This window comes from Zalophus californianus, chromosome 5 (assembly GCF_009762305.2).
Source record: "Zalophus californianus isolate mZalCal1 chromosome 5, mZalCal1.pri.v2, whole genome shotgun sequence".
In the NCBI taxonomy this organism is placed as follows: domain Eukaryota; kingdom Metazoa; phylum Chordata; class Mammalia; order Carnivora; family Otariidae; genus Zalophus; species Zalophus californianus.
The window spans coordinates 142,772,879-142,786,483 of record NC_045599.1 but is presented as its reverse complement, the minus strand read 5'-3'; the positions used below and the strand labels follow the sequence as shown (position 1 = coordinate 142,786,483).

Genomic DNA, 13,605 nt, shown 5'->3' with positions numbered 1-13,605 from the left:
CAGGTGAGACAGGAATGAACCTACAGTCACATTGCAAACAAAAGTGCAAGACTAGGAGCAGCCCTCTTTCTAGCTCTGTTGCTTTTTGCAGGTTCTCATGCCAGCCAGCGTGGAGCTGATACAGTCCTAGGTTTCTCTAAGGCTGGAAGTGATAGAGGTGGGGCTAAACCAGCCTTTCTCTGTTTTATTTTTTGGTTCTTAGGCTACAAATCTTTGTCCTTTAACTTTGTTTTTGCATTTAATGACCCCTCTCCCACCCCCCATGTTTTCCTTGAGGCACAATATTGATAGTAACCCTGCAGCACATGGTGTATATAGGTAGTGTGAGGTTAAGATTTTTCTTAGATTGTAAAGGACTAAAACGTGGTCGCTGTTAGATTGGAATGTAGTGCAAATTGAAATATCCCCTTCTACTACTCAGAATTGCGACCGATTGTTGAAATGAATGAAACATTCCCTCTGTCTTTAGCTTTATGGCAAGAGCTTCTGCCCCCCTGGCTGGCTAACCTTTGTATATTTTAGAAAGTTTCAAAAAGTCATTCATATCCTGTCATCTGCTACCTGATGAGAGGTGGAGTTAGGACCAGATGAGCCTTGATCGTGGTCTGGTTGGAGCATGTTTATCACTGAATAAGTAGCTCACAAATATGTGTCCTCAGAGGGAGGTGGCCCTTCATAGGGTTTTGGAAGCCCATGAGCAAGACAGGCGCTTGACTGCCGAGAGCAGGAGGCCTCTACAGAGTTTTCTGTCGGGAGTGAGATGGTAGAGTGGTGCGGATGAGAAAGAATGCACTGATGAAAGTAAAATTTCTAAATCATCTGCTCTGTATTGCGATTTAAGACATTTCCTGGTTACCATGCCTAAGATAGCATCTCATTTCTTTAGCTCTCATGAGATACATGTCCTGTAATTTTAGGTATTCTACTAGCGTGTTGTTCTAATGGACTTCTCTTTCACTGACTATACCGGTAATGTTTCTTTCATCTGCATTTGTTTTTATGGGGCCAGAACAAGGTATGTTTCTGTAAAGAGATTACTTGCTTTATGTTTGAAAATCTGTAAGTATTGCACATTGCATTATGATAAGACCACAGAAAATTGGTTCATCTTCTCATACATGATTTTTTTTCCCCTTAAGACAAATATGGTCTCTTTAGAAGGCCTTACCAAAGTAGTTGATCCTTCTCAGCTAACTCCCGAGTTTGATGGCTGCTTGGAATACAACCACGAAGAATGGATTGAAATCAGAGTTGCTTTTGAAGACTACATTAGCAATGCAACCCACATGCTCTCTCGGCTGGAGGAACTTCAGGACATCCTAGCCAAGAAAGAATTGCCTCAGGATTTAGAGGGGGCTCGGAACATGATCGAGGAGCATTCCCAGCTGAAGAAGAAAGTGATTAAGGCCCCCATAGAAGACTTGGATTTGGAGGGACAGAAGCTGCTCCAGAGGATTCAGAGCAGTGACAGCTTTCCCAAAAAGAACTCCGGCTCAGGCAATGCGGACCTGCAGGGCCTCCTTCCCAAGGTGTCCGCCATGTTGGACAGGCTGCACTCCACACGGCAGCACCTGCACCAGATGTGGCATGTACGAAAATTGAAACTGGACCAGTGCTTTCAGCTGAGGCTGTTCGAGCAGGACGCTGAGAAGGTAAAGGAGCAGGGGGAGGGCTTCCTGGACCGTTGGGTCCCAGCAGTCAAGGGGCTGCGTTGGTCGGGAGAGAGGGCCGAGGATGCATCAAGCACGCTTAGGGTTCACTGCGGCCATCTGCCCCCAGTCTGCCTTCCAGCTTTCCTCATGGTGCAGGCCCGGGCTTTTTCAGGAGCTATGAGTTCTTCATTACTGACGGTTCGGTCTAGCATGCCTATAGGATAGATGAGAAGGATATCTTGAGTTAAAAGGGTGACAGCTTTATATAGAATTTATATTATCGAAACCAATAATTACGTAGGTAATTTTGCCCCTAGCTGCTGCTGCACTCCTATAAAGTCAGTGACAGAACACCGTTCCGATCTATTATTGACCATGCTTTTAAAATAAAAGACCAATAAGGTGTTAAAAAGCATAGCTTCTGGGAAGTATGGGTGGTGATTACTTATGTCCTCATTTTATTCTCGTGCTGCAGACAAAACAGCTGGTCCAAGTGGATGCTCGTGTTACCAGCCAACTCTCTCTTAGCAATGCGGAAACAGGACACTTTAATTTAGAGGACTGTGTTGCAAGCCATGAACACGGGTGAATCGATCACTCTTAATTTGAGCTCATTGAATTTTTTTCACAGACAGGAAAATATTTTCTAAAGTTAAAAAAAACTACATCACAAATCTTTGATACAAAAGGACCTTTCAAACAGTGACAGTCCACTACTGTTGTTTGGCAAGCTTTTAATCTGTCAGTGTACTTGCCGTTTAAAAGAAGTGCCTTGTCAAAGACACTGGAAAAATCTTCCTTTCAATTACTAGAAAAAACAGTTGACTGTCTCTGGGATTCTGGTTCAGGTCATGATACCAGTCCAAATAATGATAGTTATTTCCTTTTGCTTTCGTGTTTTCCCTGTGAGCAACATAATTGACATCCTTTTCCAGGTAGCATCTGTATTGAACCTTGAGAGAGATGTCATCATTAAATTTTTTCCCCAGTCTTTCCTATTTTTATGGTAAATTTTATTGTTTGCATTTGCACAGTTTTTAAAATACTGTTTGCACTAAAACATATATGATCTTGTAGTCACCGGAATTGCTGTCAGTAATCTGTGAGCGTAGCAAAGCCCGTCCAGATACCTGAAAGACCCCAGTTTCACCTAACAGGTCTTTTCACTGAAGAGCAGTGTGGCCAGTCAAGCATTCATTATAGCAGGGAGGCTGGGTTGAGAGTCAAAGATTAGTTTTAATTAGCCAGGGGGATTTGAATATCTCTCTTTGCCTCTCTGTTCCTTAATTCCTCATCGGTCAAAGGAACACATGAGATAAGACTTTCTTCTAGATCGTGCAAGTTCGGAACAGCTTACTTAGAAGTCAAGGATCTTTTGGACCCAAATGCCTGAGAGGTTGTCAGAGCATAGACACTGCCCCTGATTGGCGTGGCCCTGCTCCTGAGCCTGCGCCAGTCATCTCTCTTTCTGGGGTGATTTCAAGTTGTCTTTTTTCATTCTGGTAGATGTTTGACTGGATCACACACAACAAGGGCCTGTTTCTGAACAGCTACACTGAGATTGGGACCAGCCATCCTCATGCGATGGAGCTCCAGACACAGCACAACCACTTTGCCATGAACTGTATGGTAAGATACTGTCTGAACAGATGTATCTTGTGTGTGAGTGGATTCTAGCAGATGGGAGGGATTTACACAGATGGTGTCCCAGCCCTCTGCCAGGAGGCCATGGGGGGCCTTTAGAGTTACTGGTGGTGGTAGCAGCTGACCTCCGAGCATGCGACGTTCTTGGTGTTAGCAGTACCTACAGCTTCCTTTAAGTTTTAAGCAAACAAAACTGTGAAAACAAGCAAACACATTAGTGAAACTTGAACCAATTACTTGGCCTGTTGAACATGGATGATTTTGAGGCCGGTTCCTGTGCTGTACCTCTTGGAGCCTGTAGGGGCTCTAGAAAAGCTGCTCGGTGGCCAAGTGAGTGTTCTGAGCAGAGCTGCCGTCAATTTGCTGGCTGCCCTTCATGAGGAAGAAATAAGCCAGTCTGCCTGGTTTCTACCTCGAGGGCATACTCTGGTTCTCTTAAAACATGAGATTTCTCTCCAAGTTGAACTGACATGGACCATGGCTGGAAGACCCTGCTCTATTTGAGGTTGATGCACTTGACTCCTTTGGCCTATTGTGACCAGTGTTGGGTTGTTGTAGGACCATTAAACAAAACAATAAAAAACCACAATTCTAAATAGTACTTTTGTTACATTTTTGGAGTTAATATAACTAAAATAAAACACTGAGTTCTACAGGATATATGTTATTTCTGTAGACAGTTAACCTTCTAGAAATTTGCTTTTCAGGGACAAGGAGTTTTGGTTTGGACTTTGAGCTAGTCTTATGAGAATTAACTACTCTTGGGCCTTATAACATTTGTTACAGAGCATTGAAGTGGTATAAAGACAGGATCTTTGTTTAAATTAATTCAGTAAGATGCCATTTAAATAAAGTTTGGACAACTGAGTGCTCCAGTTTAGGTAGTTTTAAAGATAACATCTAGTAATAAAATTTTTGTAATAGACTCTATCAAAAAAGCTTGGTATCTGTTCTAGAGTTTGAGGTAAGAGAATTTCTGGTTTCAAGTTTCAAACACGGGCATAGTTGCGGAGAACCAAAATGTTACCTTTGGAGGAAGCCTCTTAGAATTTCTTCCTAAGAAAGTTTTATCCATTTTTCAAGTTATTCTGAAACTGCAGCTAATGGTGGGCAGTGTGCAGTCCATTGTATCACATACTATAAAAACAAGAAACATGAAAATGTATTTTAGAAAAATGAGAACAGAAAATATACCGCCCCCCACCAGCATTATTAGTGGGACATTTAGGATCAAGAAAATGGTTAGTATGGTGTAGAAGACAGGAGTATGGGGTGGGTTAGGAATGCAGAGGTTTCTAATCTGAGCCTGCCAGTTAGCATGGTGACTTTGGGCAGTTCGTTTAGGCTCTACGAGCCTCAGTTTCCTAGTCTGTAAAGTGGGGATTATATCTGCCTTCCATGGAGTTCCATAATTTTATTTCTTCTGCATATGTAAAACACTAAGATAGTGCTGAATGCATAGTAAGTACTTGATAAATGGTAATTATTAGCAGTCATGTCATCACCATTAAATACCTTATTAAACAAAAGTATGGGTGATGTCCTTTTTTTGTTGTTTAAGTCTGTTTTCTGGTTCTTTACAATAAACTTCTCTTACTTTTCTAAGTTAAAGTTTTGTTTTTTTTTTTTAAGATTTTATTTATTTGAGAGAGACCGAGATAGAGAGAGCATAAGTGGGGGGAGAGGGAGAAACAGGCTCCCCCGCCAAGCAGGGAGACCAACATGGGGCTTCATCCCAGGATCCTGGGATCATGACCTGAGCTGAAGGCAGAAGGCGGACACTCAACCGACTGAGCCACCGAGGTGCCCCTCTAAGTTAAAGTTTTAATTGGAAGAGTGGGGTAACCCTGTGCCATGGTGGGTGGCAGCCCCCGGGGGAGCTTCCAGGCCTGTCTGGCCCCTTGTCCACTACCCCTCCATGAGTGCTTGGTACCCAGCTAGGACATTTCTTTATGCAGAGCAAGGGCCTGTTAACTTTCAGCCCTTTCTTGTGCTTCCTACAGTGTTTTAACCATTTTTTTGACAAAATGAAAATGCTAAATATCAATATACAGAGTTGACAGTCTCTAAAGCATGTTAAGGGATGCCAACAATTCTGCTTATTACACTATCACAGATACTTTTAAAAGCTATGATAAGGGCGCCTGGGTGGCTCAGTCGGTTAAGCATCTGCCTTCGGCTCAGGTCATGATCCCAGGGTCCCGGGATCGAGTCCCACATCGGCCTCCCTGCTCAGCGGGGAGCCTCCTCCTTCCTCTGCCCCTCACCCTGCTCGTGCTTTCTCTCTCTCTGTCTCAAATAAATAAATAAAATCTAAAAAAAAAAAAAAACTGTAATGATAAGAACTAGAGGTAGGTACTTTTAACAAAGGGAGTTCTATATTCTATCTTATGGGTTGTTTATTGGGCTGTGTGCCACCACGTTCCTTTATCTGTGTAGTCAGTGATGGAACGATGGGAAAGGTCTACTCCACAGACCCTCTACGCTCAGTACAGTCTGGGTGAGGATCTGAAAGTGACGCGGGACACCGTAACGGAATCTCGGTGGGAATGGGTGCCCTCAGTGGTTCCCACAGCGGAGCCGTCTGAATGGAGAGCTCTGCTCTGGATTCTAACAGAGGGCATCTGCGTATGCCCTTCCCGACACCTTTGGGGTTGATTTTCCTCTTTAATGTTACAAACACAACAAAAATTAGTAACTCTAGTCATCTGCACCTAGAGGGAGAGAACACATATGGGACGGGGAGGCATCAATTTTGACTAAAGGATGCTAGTTAGAGCATTATTGCCACAAGAGCCAGGGAGGCTGGTGTCCCACTGCCCATGGCCTTGGCTGACTGTCACAGCTTCACAGGAGCCCTGTCTCCCTGCCACTGTAGACACTGGTCATCTCTTGGTTGATTCTAGCCTTCAGATGCACCCAAAAGAGGAGCTCAGAGGCTGGAGTCTGTGGCTCTCTGATCCCGGAGTGACTCCATCTAGTTTTGATTTGGGTCAAAGTGGAGAGAAAAAATGGGTAGGGTAGGGTACAAGGAAAGAACAGACAGGTACGTTCTTCAGGGGGCTTCCTGGGTCGGCTGCGGATGAGGGGACCACGAGGAGGCTGTGCAGGGTGCGTGGCAGTGGCAGAGGGGCCCAGAGGGCCGCGGCGAGGAGGGAGAGGAGGCAGGAAAAATGGAGAGAGCTCTGGACAGCTTGGGTATTTAGATTTAGCAGCACAATTGGGAGGAGCCAATGAGGTGTGTACAGTTTTGGGGGACCCATCAAGAGGAGCAGTGTTGTGATGAAGAACGACAAACCTGGGGCGTGTTGAGGCGTGTGTTCCCACAGCTGCCTCTTCTGGACTAGCAACCTCGAAGGTGCCTTGAAGGCGGAAGGGAGCATAGCATAGCGAGAACTTGTTTTGAGGGACAGATGGGTACTTTTTTTCAGCCTCACACTGTTACTTTTGCAGTAAACTGGTGGGCTTGAAGATGGGCATTTCCGCAGAGTAGAAAACTTGATGGAAAGTTTGCACACGGCATTGCTCCCTTTCGTGCCTCCGTTCCTCTTCGTGGAGAAAGTGGATCCGTCTGCAGAAGATTCTCTGTTGGCACCACACAGACAACTTGGGGTCGTGTAGACGGGAGAGCTTGTTTCCGCACAGAGCAGCCTGTGGTTGCTCAGTGTGTAGTGTGTAGTTCCTGGGTTCTAGTTAGAAGCTGCAGTGTTGGGTTTTCTCCGTTCTGGGTGACTGCTTCTCAGTAGGCTTGCCATCTGGACCCTTGTCAGGATTCGAAGCCAGCAAGTGAGTAAGAGTATATTTGTGTGCACCCACTTGTGTACGTGATTGCTTTGTGCCTACCAGTCTGCCTCTCAGCTAGTTGATTTGTAATTTTGCAGTTTTAAAAATAGAAATTGAAACCAATATTTAGAGTTTGTGGTAATCAGAGAGCAAATACGTACACTGTTCTATACCAGGTGATTCTGCTGTTAAAAATGGAACTTAAGTTAGTGGGGCTGTGTTTTAGAAAGTGCTGTCATCCGCGGTTCCTACAAGGAAGCCTCTTGTTTGCCTTCCCTGACAAGCCCTCTTTCTCTCCCCCTTTTGCAGAACGTGTATGTAAATATAAACCGCATAATGTCGGTGGCAAATCGCTTGGTAGAGTCTGGCCACTACGCCTCTCAGCAGATTAAGCAGATTGCGAATCAGCTGGAGCAGGAGTGGAAGGCATTTGCGGCAGCCCTGGATGAGCGGAGTACCTTGCTGGACATGTCCTCCATTTTCCACCAGAAGGCTGAAAAGGTCAGTGCCTGGCACCCAAAGCCCACGAGGTGGTGACTGGAGCAGGTCCTCCCCCAGTACCCTCCCAACCTGCAGCCAGATCCGTGGAGGACTTGTGTGTGACACCTACAGTGCTTAAGAACATGAGCTCTGAAGTCAGGCAGCTGTGCGCTAAAACCCCAGTTGTCTGACCCTGTGCCGTGCGATCCTCAGCAAGTTACTTTGCCTCTCTGTTCCTTGGTTTTCTCATCTGTAAAGTGGAAATAAAAGTATCTACTTGAGAGGAGTGTTTTCTCATGTAAATGAGATAATGTGTATTAGGTGGCCTGGTATACAGTAGGTACTAATCAGTGGTAGCCACTGTTCTTTTTCCCTCTTCTCCCTTCTCCCCACTCTCCTTTCCCCTTCCCCCTCAGTACTGTCACTTTAGTATTCTGATAGGATGCTTTGGCAGCAAGTAATAATGCCTATTAGGTTTAAATATCAGTGCTTTGCTTTTCTCACAAAACAAGAAGTTGCAAAGTATGGGAGTTCTAGCCATACAGCGATGTCAGGCCTGGGGTCTGCTCCTCTTGGGTTGCCTTGGCCTTCCTGACATGGCCACAGAGATGGTGCCACAGCCCCTGCACCTCAAGCATGGTGTCCACTGTAGCCGGGATGGTGGTGCCTGTCACTTTTTTCAGGGAAGCATTATTTTCAGAAGGTCCCTCCATCCCCACACACCTCGCCTCCATTCCCCTTGACCAGGAGTGGGGTGCAGGCCCATGCCATAGCTCCCCAGGACGGTGGGAAAAGGTGAATGTGGCTTTTTAGCCTCCACAGCAGTAGGCCGGCTCTGCCAGCAAAGCCTAGGGTTGAAAAGTGGCTTTTGGTAGGCAGCTTGCAGTGTCTTTCACGTTCATGAAATTATTTGCATGGATCCAGACTTCACATTGGCTTCATTTGCCAATGTGCTGGTCAAAATACTTGAAGAGGTAACATATAATGTGTGCCCATGACACTCCCCACACCTCTACAGTCCTCCGGTGAGCTTGCTTAAGCAAACACTCTAAAGTTGCACAAGGGAAGTGCTTTGCTCATGACTCAGACTTTAGTAGTGGAAAGTGCTAGGCAGGGAAATACCTTTTCAAGTTGTGGAGAAACAACATAGGAACTTTTAGCTGCTTGGAAGACATGGGGAAGAAGCGAGTGGTTGCCTTAAGGGAGAAATATTGATAGGGAGAATTTTTTGGTGTTGAGGGGGAGACTACATTCATAGGGATCTGTGTTGATGCTGCTAAGAAGGAAATAGTACCTCTCTGTAATCTAGAAACAGTCCCTGTTGAGGAGTGGAGTCAGTAAAGGTAAGGTAAAGGTCCCAGCTTGCCCAGGGTTTTGGCAAGACAGTGAGAATGTTGCCCAAGACCCTAATTAGCAGTGATCTCGACTCTAGAAACCTTTCAAGTGTGAAGCAAGAGAGGAAACTAAAGGGAATAAAGAGAAAAAAGTCTTAGTAGCCTCACGTGAAAGCTGTGAATAGGGACTTCCAGGTTTTAATAGTAAGATTTTTCACCTTCCTAAACTTACCCCTTTAATTGGTTTTATGATAAAGAATAAACAAAAGCCCACACACAAAAACGGGTTTTTTAAAAAAGTAACAGGAACCCCCTCCAGCAGAGAATAGCACCATGCTCACCCCTGCTACCTCTTGTCCTGAGTAGTGCTATATTGTTCACTGGACATCATCATGGGTGTGAGGATGAGCTGTCTGGTCCCTACATGTTGGTCATCTGGAATGGTAACATACTATGGGGTGTAGCAACCCCTGGAAGTACAAGTGTGTGAATTGGTACTGGGCTGTCAGAAAGTTCCATGAAGACGATATGAATAAATGTGAGACAGGACAAGCTACGTGGGTGAATGGCAGAGAGTCTGAAGCATAGTAACACACCGGGAAAATCTCTTTCATAAACATGGTAGGATTCAGAATTGCAAATAAATCCCGAAGTTAATTGCTATTCTGACCTGCTTGAAGATAATCTAGAAATATGGGTGCGATGGGGCATTTTCAGACATTCAGCATCAAAAGAGCCGGGGGTGTTTTTGTTGGGATAAGATGAATGACTGTAATTTATGGATTTGAAGGAAACTAAACTAGATGAATACATTATTGAACACAATTTTGTGGGACCCTTCATAAACTGTAAAAGCGCTTGAGGTCTCTGTGTGTATCGAGTAGCCGGAGAAGAAGCCAGATGTGAGCACAGGGACAGAGGGGCCTGGTGAAGAAAGGGCCCAGCATCTCTGGTGGACCTCAATCGAGGTCTGCCCAAGCAACTAAAATGTGCAGATGGGACGTTAGAAAGTGTTCAGAGTGTCTTTAGTCTCAGGTGAAAACGTGTCGGGAATCTTCCGCTTCACTGAACAAAAGTAAGATCCTTGAAATTCTGATGCATGAAGGAAGATCACATCTACTCAGTACTTTTCCTCTTCCCAGGAGAGAAATAGCTCAGCTTTGGTCTTTTTTTTTTTTTTAAGTGCTTTGCTTTCTGGTTATGCTTACGCTGTTTTCGTAAGCTCAGTGGGGAGAAGACCAGAAGCTTGGACGTTGTAAGTGAGGTTGCCCTCTTAGCCACCTCTTTGAACCCCATCCAGATGTATCAGTAAGAAATGAAATCTGATTAGGAAGGCCTGGAGCTCCACTATGGGACTCCCGTGGTTCATGGTGTTACCGAAGGAAGCAGCCTTCCCTGTAAGGATTCCAGCTCCCAGCTGGGGAGACATGTGCCCTGCACTGCCCAGCCACGCTCCTCTGTGGTCTCTCGGTGGGTGTTCTGGTGTTGGGGTTTGCTTGTGGTTTTACAGACATAAATCTTGAGGTGCAGACTAGATGAGGAGAACATTGCCTAGACAGCGTGCCTTCTGCAGGCGTCTCGGCTGTTCGTGCGCTCTCAGGCCTTCCCCCCCGTCCGGGGACGTTATGTGGGCAATTGGAATCTCCGTTGGCAAGCTTGGAGTCAGGACCACAAGGCCGGCAGTCTCACCGGTACATGGTGTTCAGGGGCTCTGGCCTTCACTTCTTTTGGTCATGGGGCATATCCGCTGGATGGTCTCTTCATACGAAGAAGCTTTCATAGCTAATGTTATTAGAATTACATTTTTATAAAACAAGAGAAAGTGATTGATTTTACTACACCTTTGCATCTCCAGTTTTTAAAAAAAGAATGATCTGGAGTGTGAGGGTGATCTGGCTGTGACATCTATCACCCCACTGATTGCCAGTGTTGAGCTGGCTGATCTGGCTGGCGAGGTGGGTTTCCCCCTCCTCTGTCCCCGCTCCACGTGTGTCCCTCCCGGAGCTGCACACTGCACCCAAGAGGGTGACTGTCCCGAAAAAGGAGGATAGTCTTCGGTCAGGAGTGTGCCAGTATCTGTGCTTTCCTGCTAGAACCCCCACACAGACCTTCAAGGTCCATTTGTGGAAAGGAGGGTAGTTAAAACTTCAAGACTCCCAACACATCCAAATGAGGTGCTGTGTGTGGCAGTCTGCCTTTCTAAAAACAAAAAAAAAGGGTCTAGAGCTGCACTGTCCAGTATGGTAGCCAGTCACCACATGCGGCTGTGGAAATCAGTTTGTTAATAAGATAATGTAAAAGTAAATTAAAATTCCATACAGTGTCCACCCTGTGGCTGCTGGCTGCTGTAGACCAGACAGCACAGATAGACATTTCCATCGCTGCCGAAAGTTCTATGAGTGCTGATAAAGGTCTGCCTTAACTCTGATTACCTCATTTTATCTGTGAGTTTGAGAGCCCCTACAATTTGATAATAGCCAAAAATAAAGAGCCAGTATCTGTATAGTTCTTTAGAATCTACAGTATCTGTTTAGTTCTTTAGCATTTACAGAGCTCTCTAACACAAAACGTCATTTCATCCTTAAATTAGCCCAGTGACATAGACGGGGCTGTAGTGTTACTGTCCTTATGTTGTGTTTGGGGAGTGATTTACTTATGTTGGGGTTTCTGAGATATGTGACAGTCTTTTAGTTCTGGACATAATAGAACACTTCCACAACAAGGCACTTAGGTTAATATCCTTATAAAAAAAAGTTTTAAAGAAATAACATTTATGGTAAACGTGACCTATCCTCATTATCTGTATAACTTTATCCTAAGTCTGGGTTGGAACTCAGAGGAAAATGATACTTCACTATTCCTTTTTGAATTTTTAAGGCAAATAATACACATGTAATTGTTCCATTTTAATGGTGTTTTACTTTATTAAAAGCATGGGCCTAACTCTCGGCTTGTGGACAAAATCAAGATTCTCATGGAATGGAAAGGAATTGGAGTAAATATGTATAAAAATAAAAGAAAAGGTTCTTAATGAGAACAGGTTTAAGGCACATGATCACTGGCATATTCTGGGTCAAATTGAGCCTGCTCCTCCAAGTTGCCGTGGTGGTTCTGTCGGAGCTTTGCAAATGGAACAGGCTCCTCACCCCTGTGATCTCCACGGGCAGAGAAGGGAGCCTGTCTCCCTCAGAGGAACCAGGAAAGAGGGCGTGCTGATGAATGAATACTCACGGAGCAAAAAGGACGAAATAAAAAAGAAAAGGAGTAAATTATAAGTTACTTTACTATAGGCAGATATAAAACTTCTAGGGTAAAATTTTTTAGACATGAAAATAAAAAAATAGAAATAAGAAAAGAACTCTGATGTTTGAGTTCATATGTATATTAAACATGTACGTGTGTGTACCTATAATTTTAAACAGGTCCTATTTTTGTCAAAGAAGAGAAAATCCCTCTAAACATTTGAAAAATCCCCATTCTAGGCAGTTTTTGTCTCTTTGTCTCCTAAATCGGCTCGGCGGTGCCCCGTCATGAGCCCTGGTGGGGGTGGGAGGTGGTTGGGGGGAGGCAGAGCAGGCCAGAGAGCTGAGCCGCTCCCAAATTGGAAGCCCCCACTCTCTCAGCACGTGGAAGGTAGTGGAATAAATGTTTATGAAAACAAATCTAATTAATTATTCAAGCTCTCCCGTTAAAGCTGTATGTATTAATTACTCTGCCCTCCACTGCTTGCCTCAATTTTGCAAACTGGCTGAGCCAGACGCTTCATCTTGTATTCAGCTACACTTGAAAAAAGTCACCACTCTGAACATCAGAATTCACAGTTTTATAGCCAGCTCCTGAGTTCATGGAGAAGCATGAATTCTCTTGTCCTCTCCTGTCTTTACCCTCAGCCTAGCTGGATACTGTGTATTCACATATTTTGGGCATTTAAAGCATCAGAGACTTAATTGGCTGCTCTGACTTCTCGCTAGAGCATCGTAGCCCCCTTCTGCACTGTCCTTTACAGAGTGCATATTCCCCTGGAGTTGTAATCCCAAACCGTATTTCTCAAGATGGTACACGTGCAGGGAGGGGCTGGGGGTGAGGAGGGTGCAGTGCAGTAGAGTGGTCAGAGAAGTTTGGGGAACAAACATACCAGGCTGCCCCCCTTGCCCATCCAGCAGTGCACATTATCATATTAAAAGACTCTGAGAGGTTCTGTTCTATATAGGTACCTGTTGAACTTTCCCACCAGGATGCCCTTTTTTGGGAAGACCTATTAGTGCCTTCTTTTTTGGCTCTCTGATTGGAGATTGCTGCCCTATGGCAGTGGGTTCAGACTCTTTGGGTATTCAGCCTTTCAGAAACCATGTGGGGCTTAGAGCTTGCCCTCTGGAGTCTAGAGTTGCCATCTCAAAAACAAAAGACAAATTGCGCTTACACAGAAGTCCTGTGAAACCATGCCCGGGTTTATTTCTGTCATCGGAATACTTTAACCCAGTGAATTTAGATGGGCAGAACCCTTTCTCCACAAGATTTCCTCATGGCAAGCCATCCTTCTTTATGTATTTAGGACCTGGCCATATTTTTTCAGGTAAGTATAATCAATACCCTTTCCAGATACTGGAAGAAATTGTAACTTACTTTTACTACAGGCATATATAAAACTTCTTGAATGTTTCTCTTTACTGGGTGGTTCAAAAAATTAGAGATGAATATATTTTAATAGTCAT

The 13,605-nt window shown here is 44.7% G+C and overlaps 1 protein-coding gene across 6 annotated transcripts in view; it reads left to right on the top strand.

Annotated features, from left to right (window-relative positions):
* TRIO (trio Rho guanine nucleotide exchange factor) overlaps window positions 1-13,605 on the top strand; it is a 222,609-nt gene that overhangs the window by 17,247 nt on the left and 191,757 nt on the right. For all 6 annotated transcript variants that reach the window (XM_027606767.2, XM_027606769.2, XM_027606766.2 and 3 more), the window contains exons 4-6: window positions 1,140-1,652; window positions 3,159-3,281; window positions 7,389-7,580. In XM_027606767.2, the coding sequence (XP_027462568.2) occupies window positions 1,140-1,652; window positions 3,159-3,281; window positions 7,389-7,580 (828 nt within the window). The remainder of the gene's footprint in view (window positions 1-1,139; window positions 1,653-3,158; window positions 3,282-7,388; window positions 7,581-13,605) is intronic.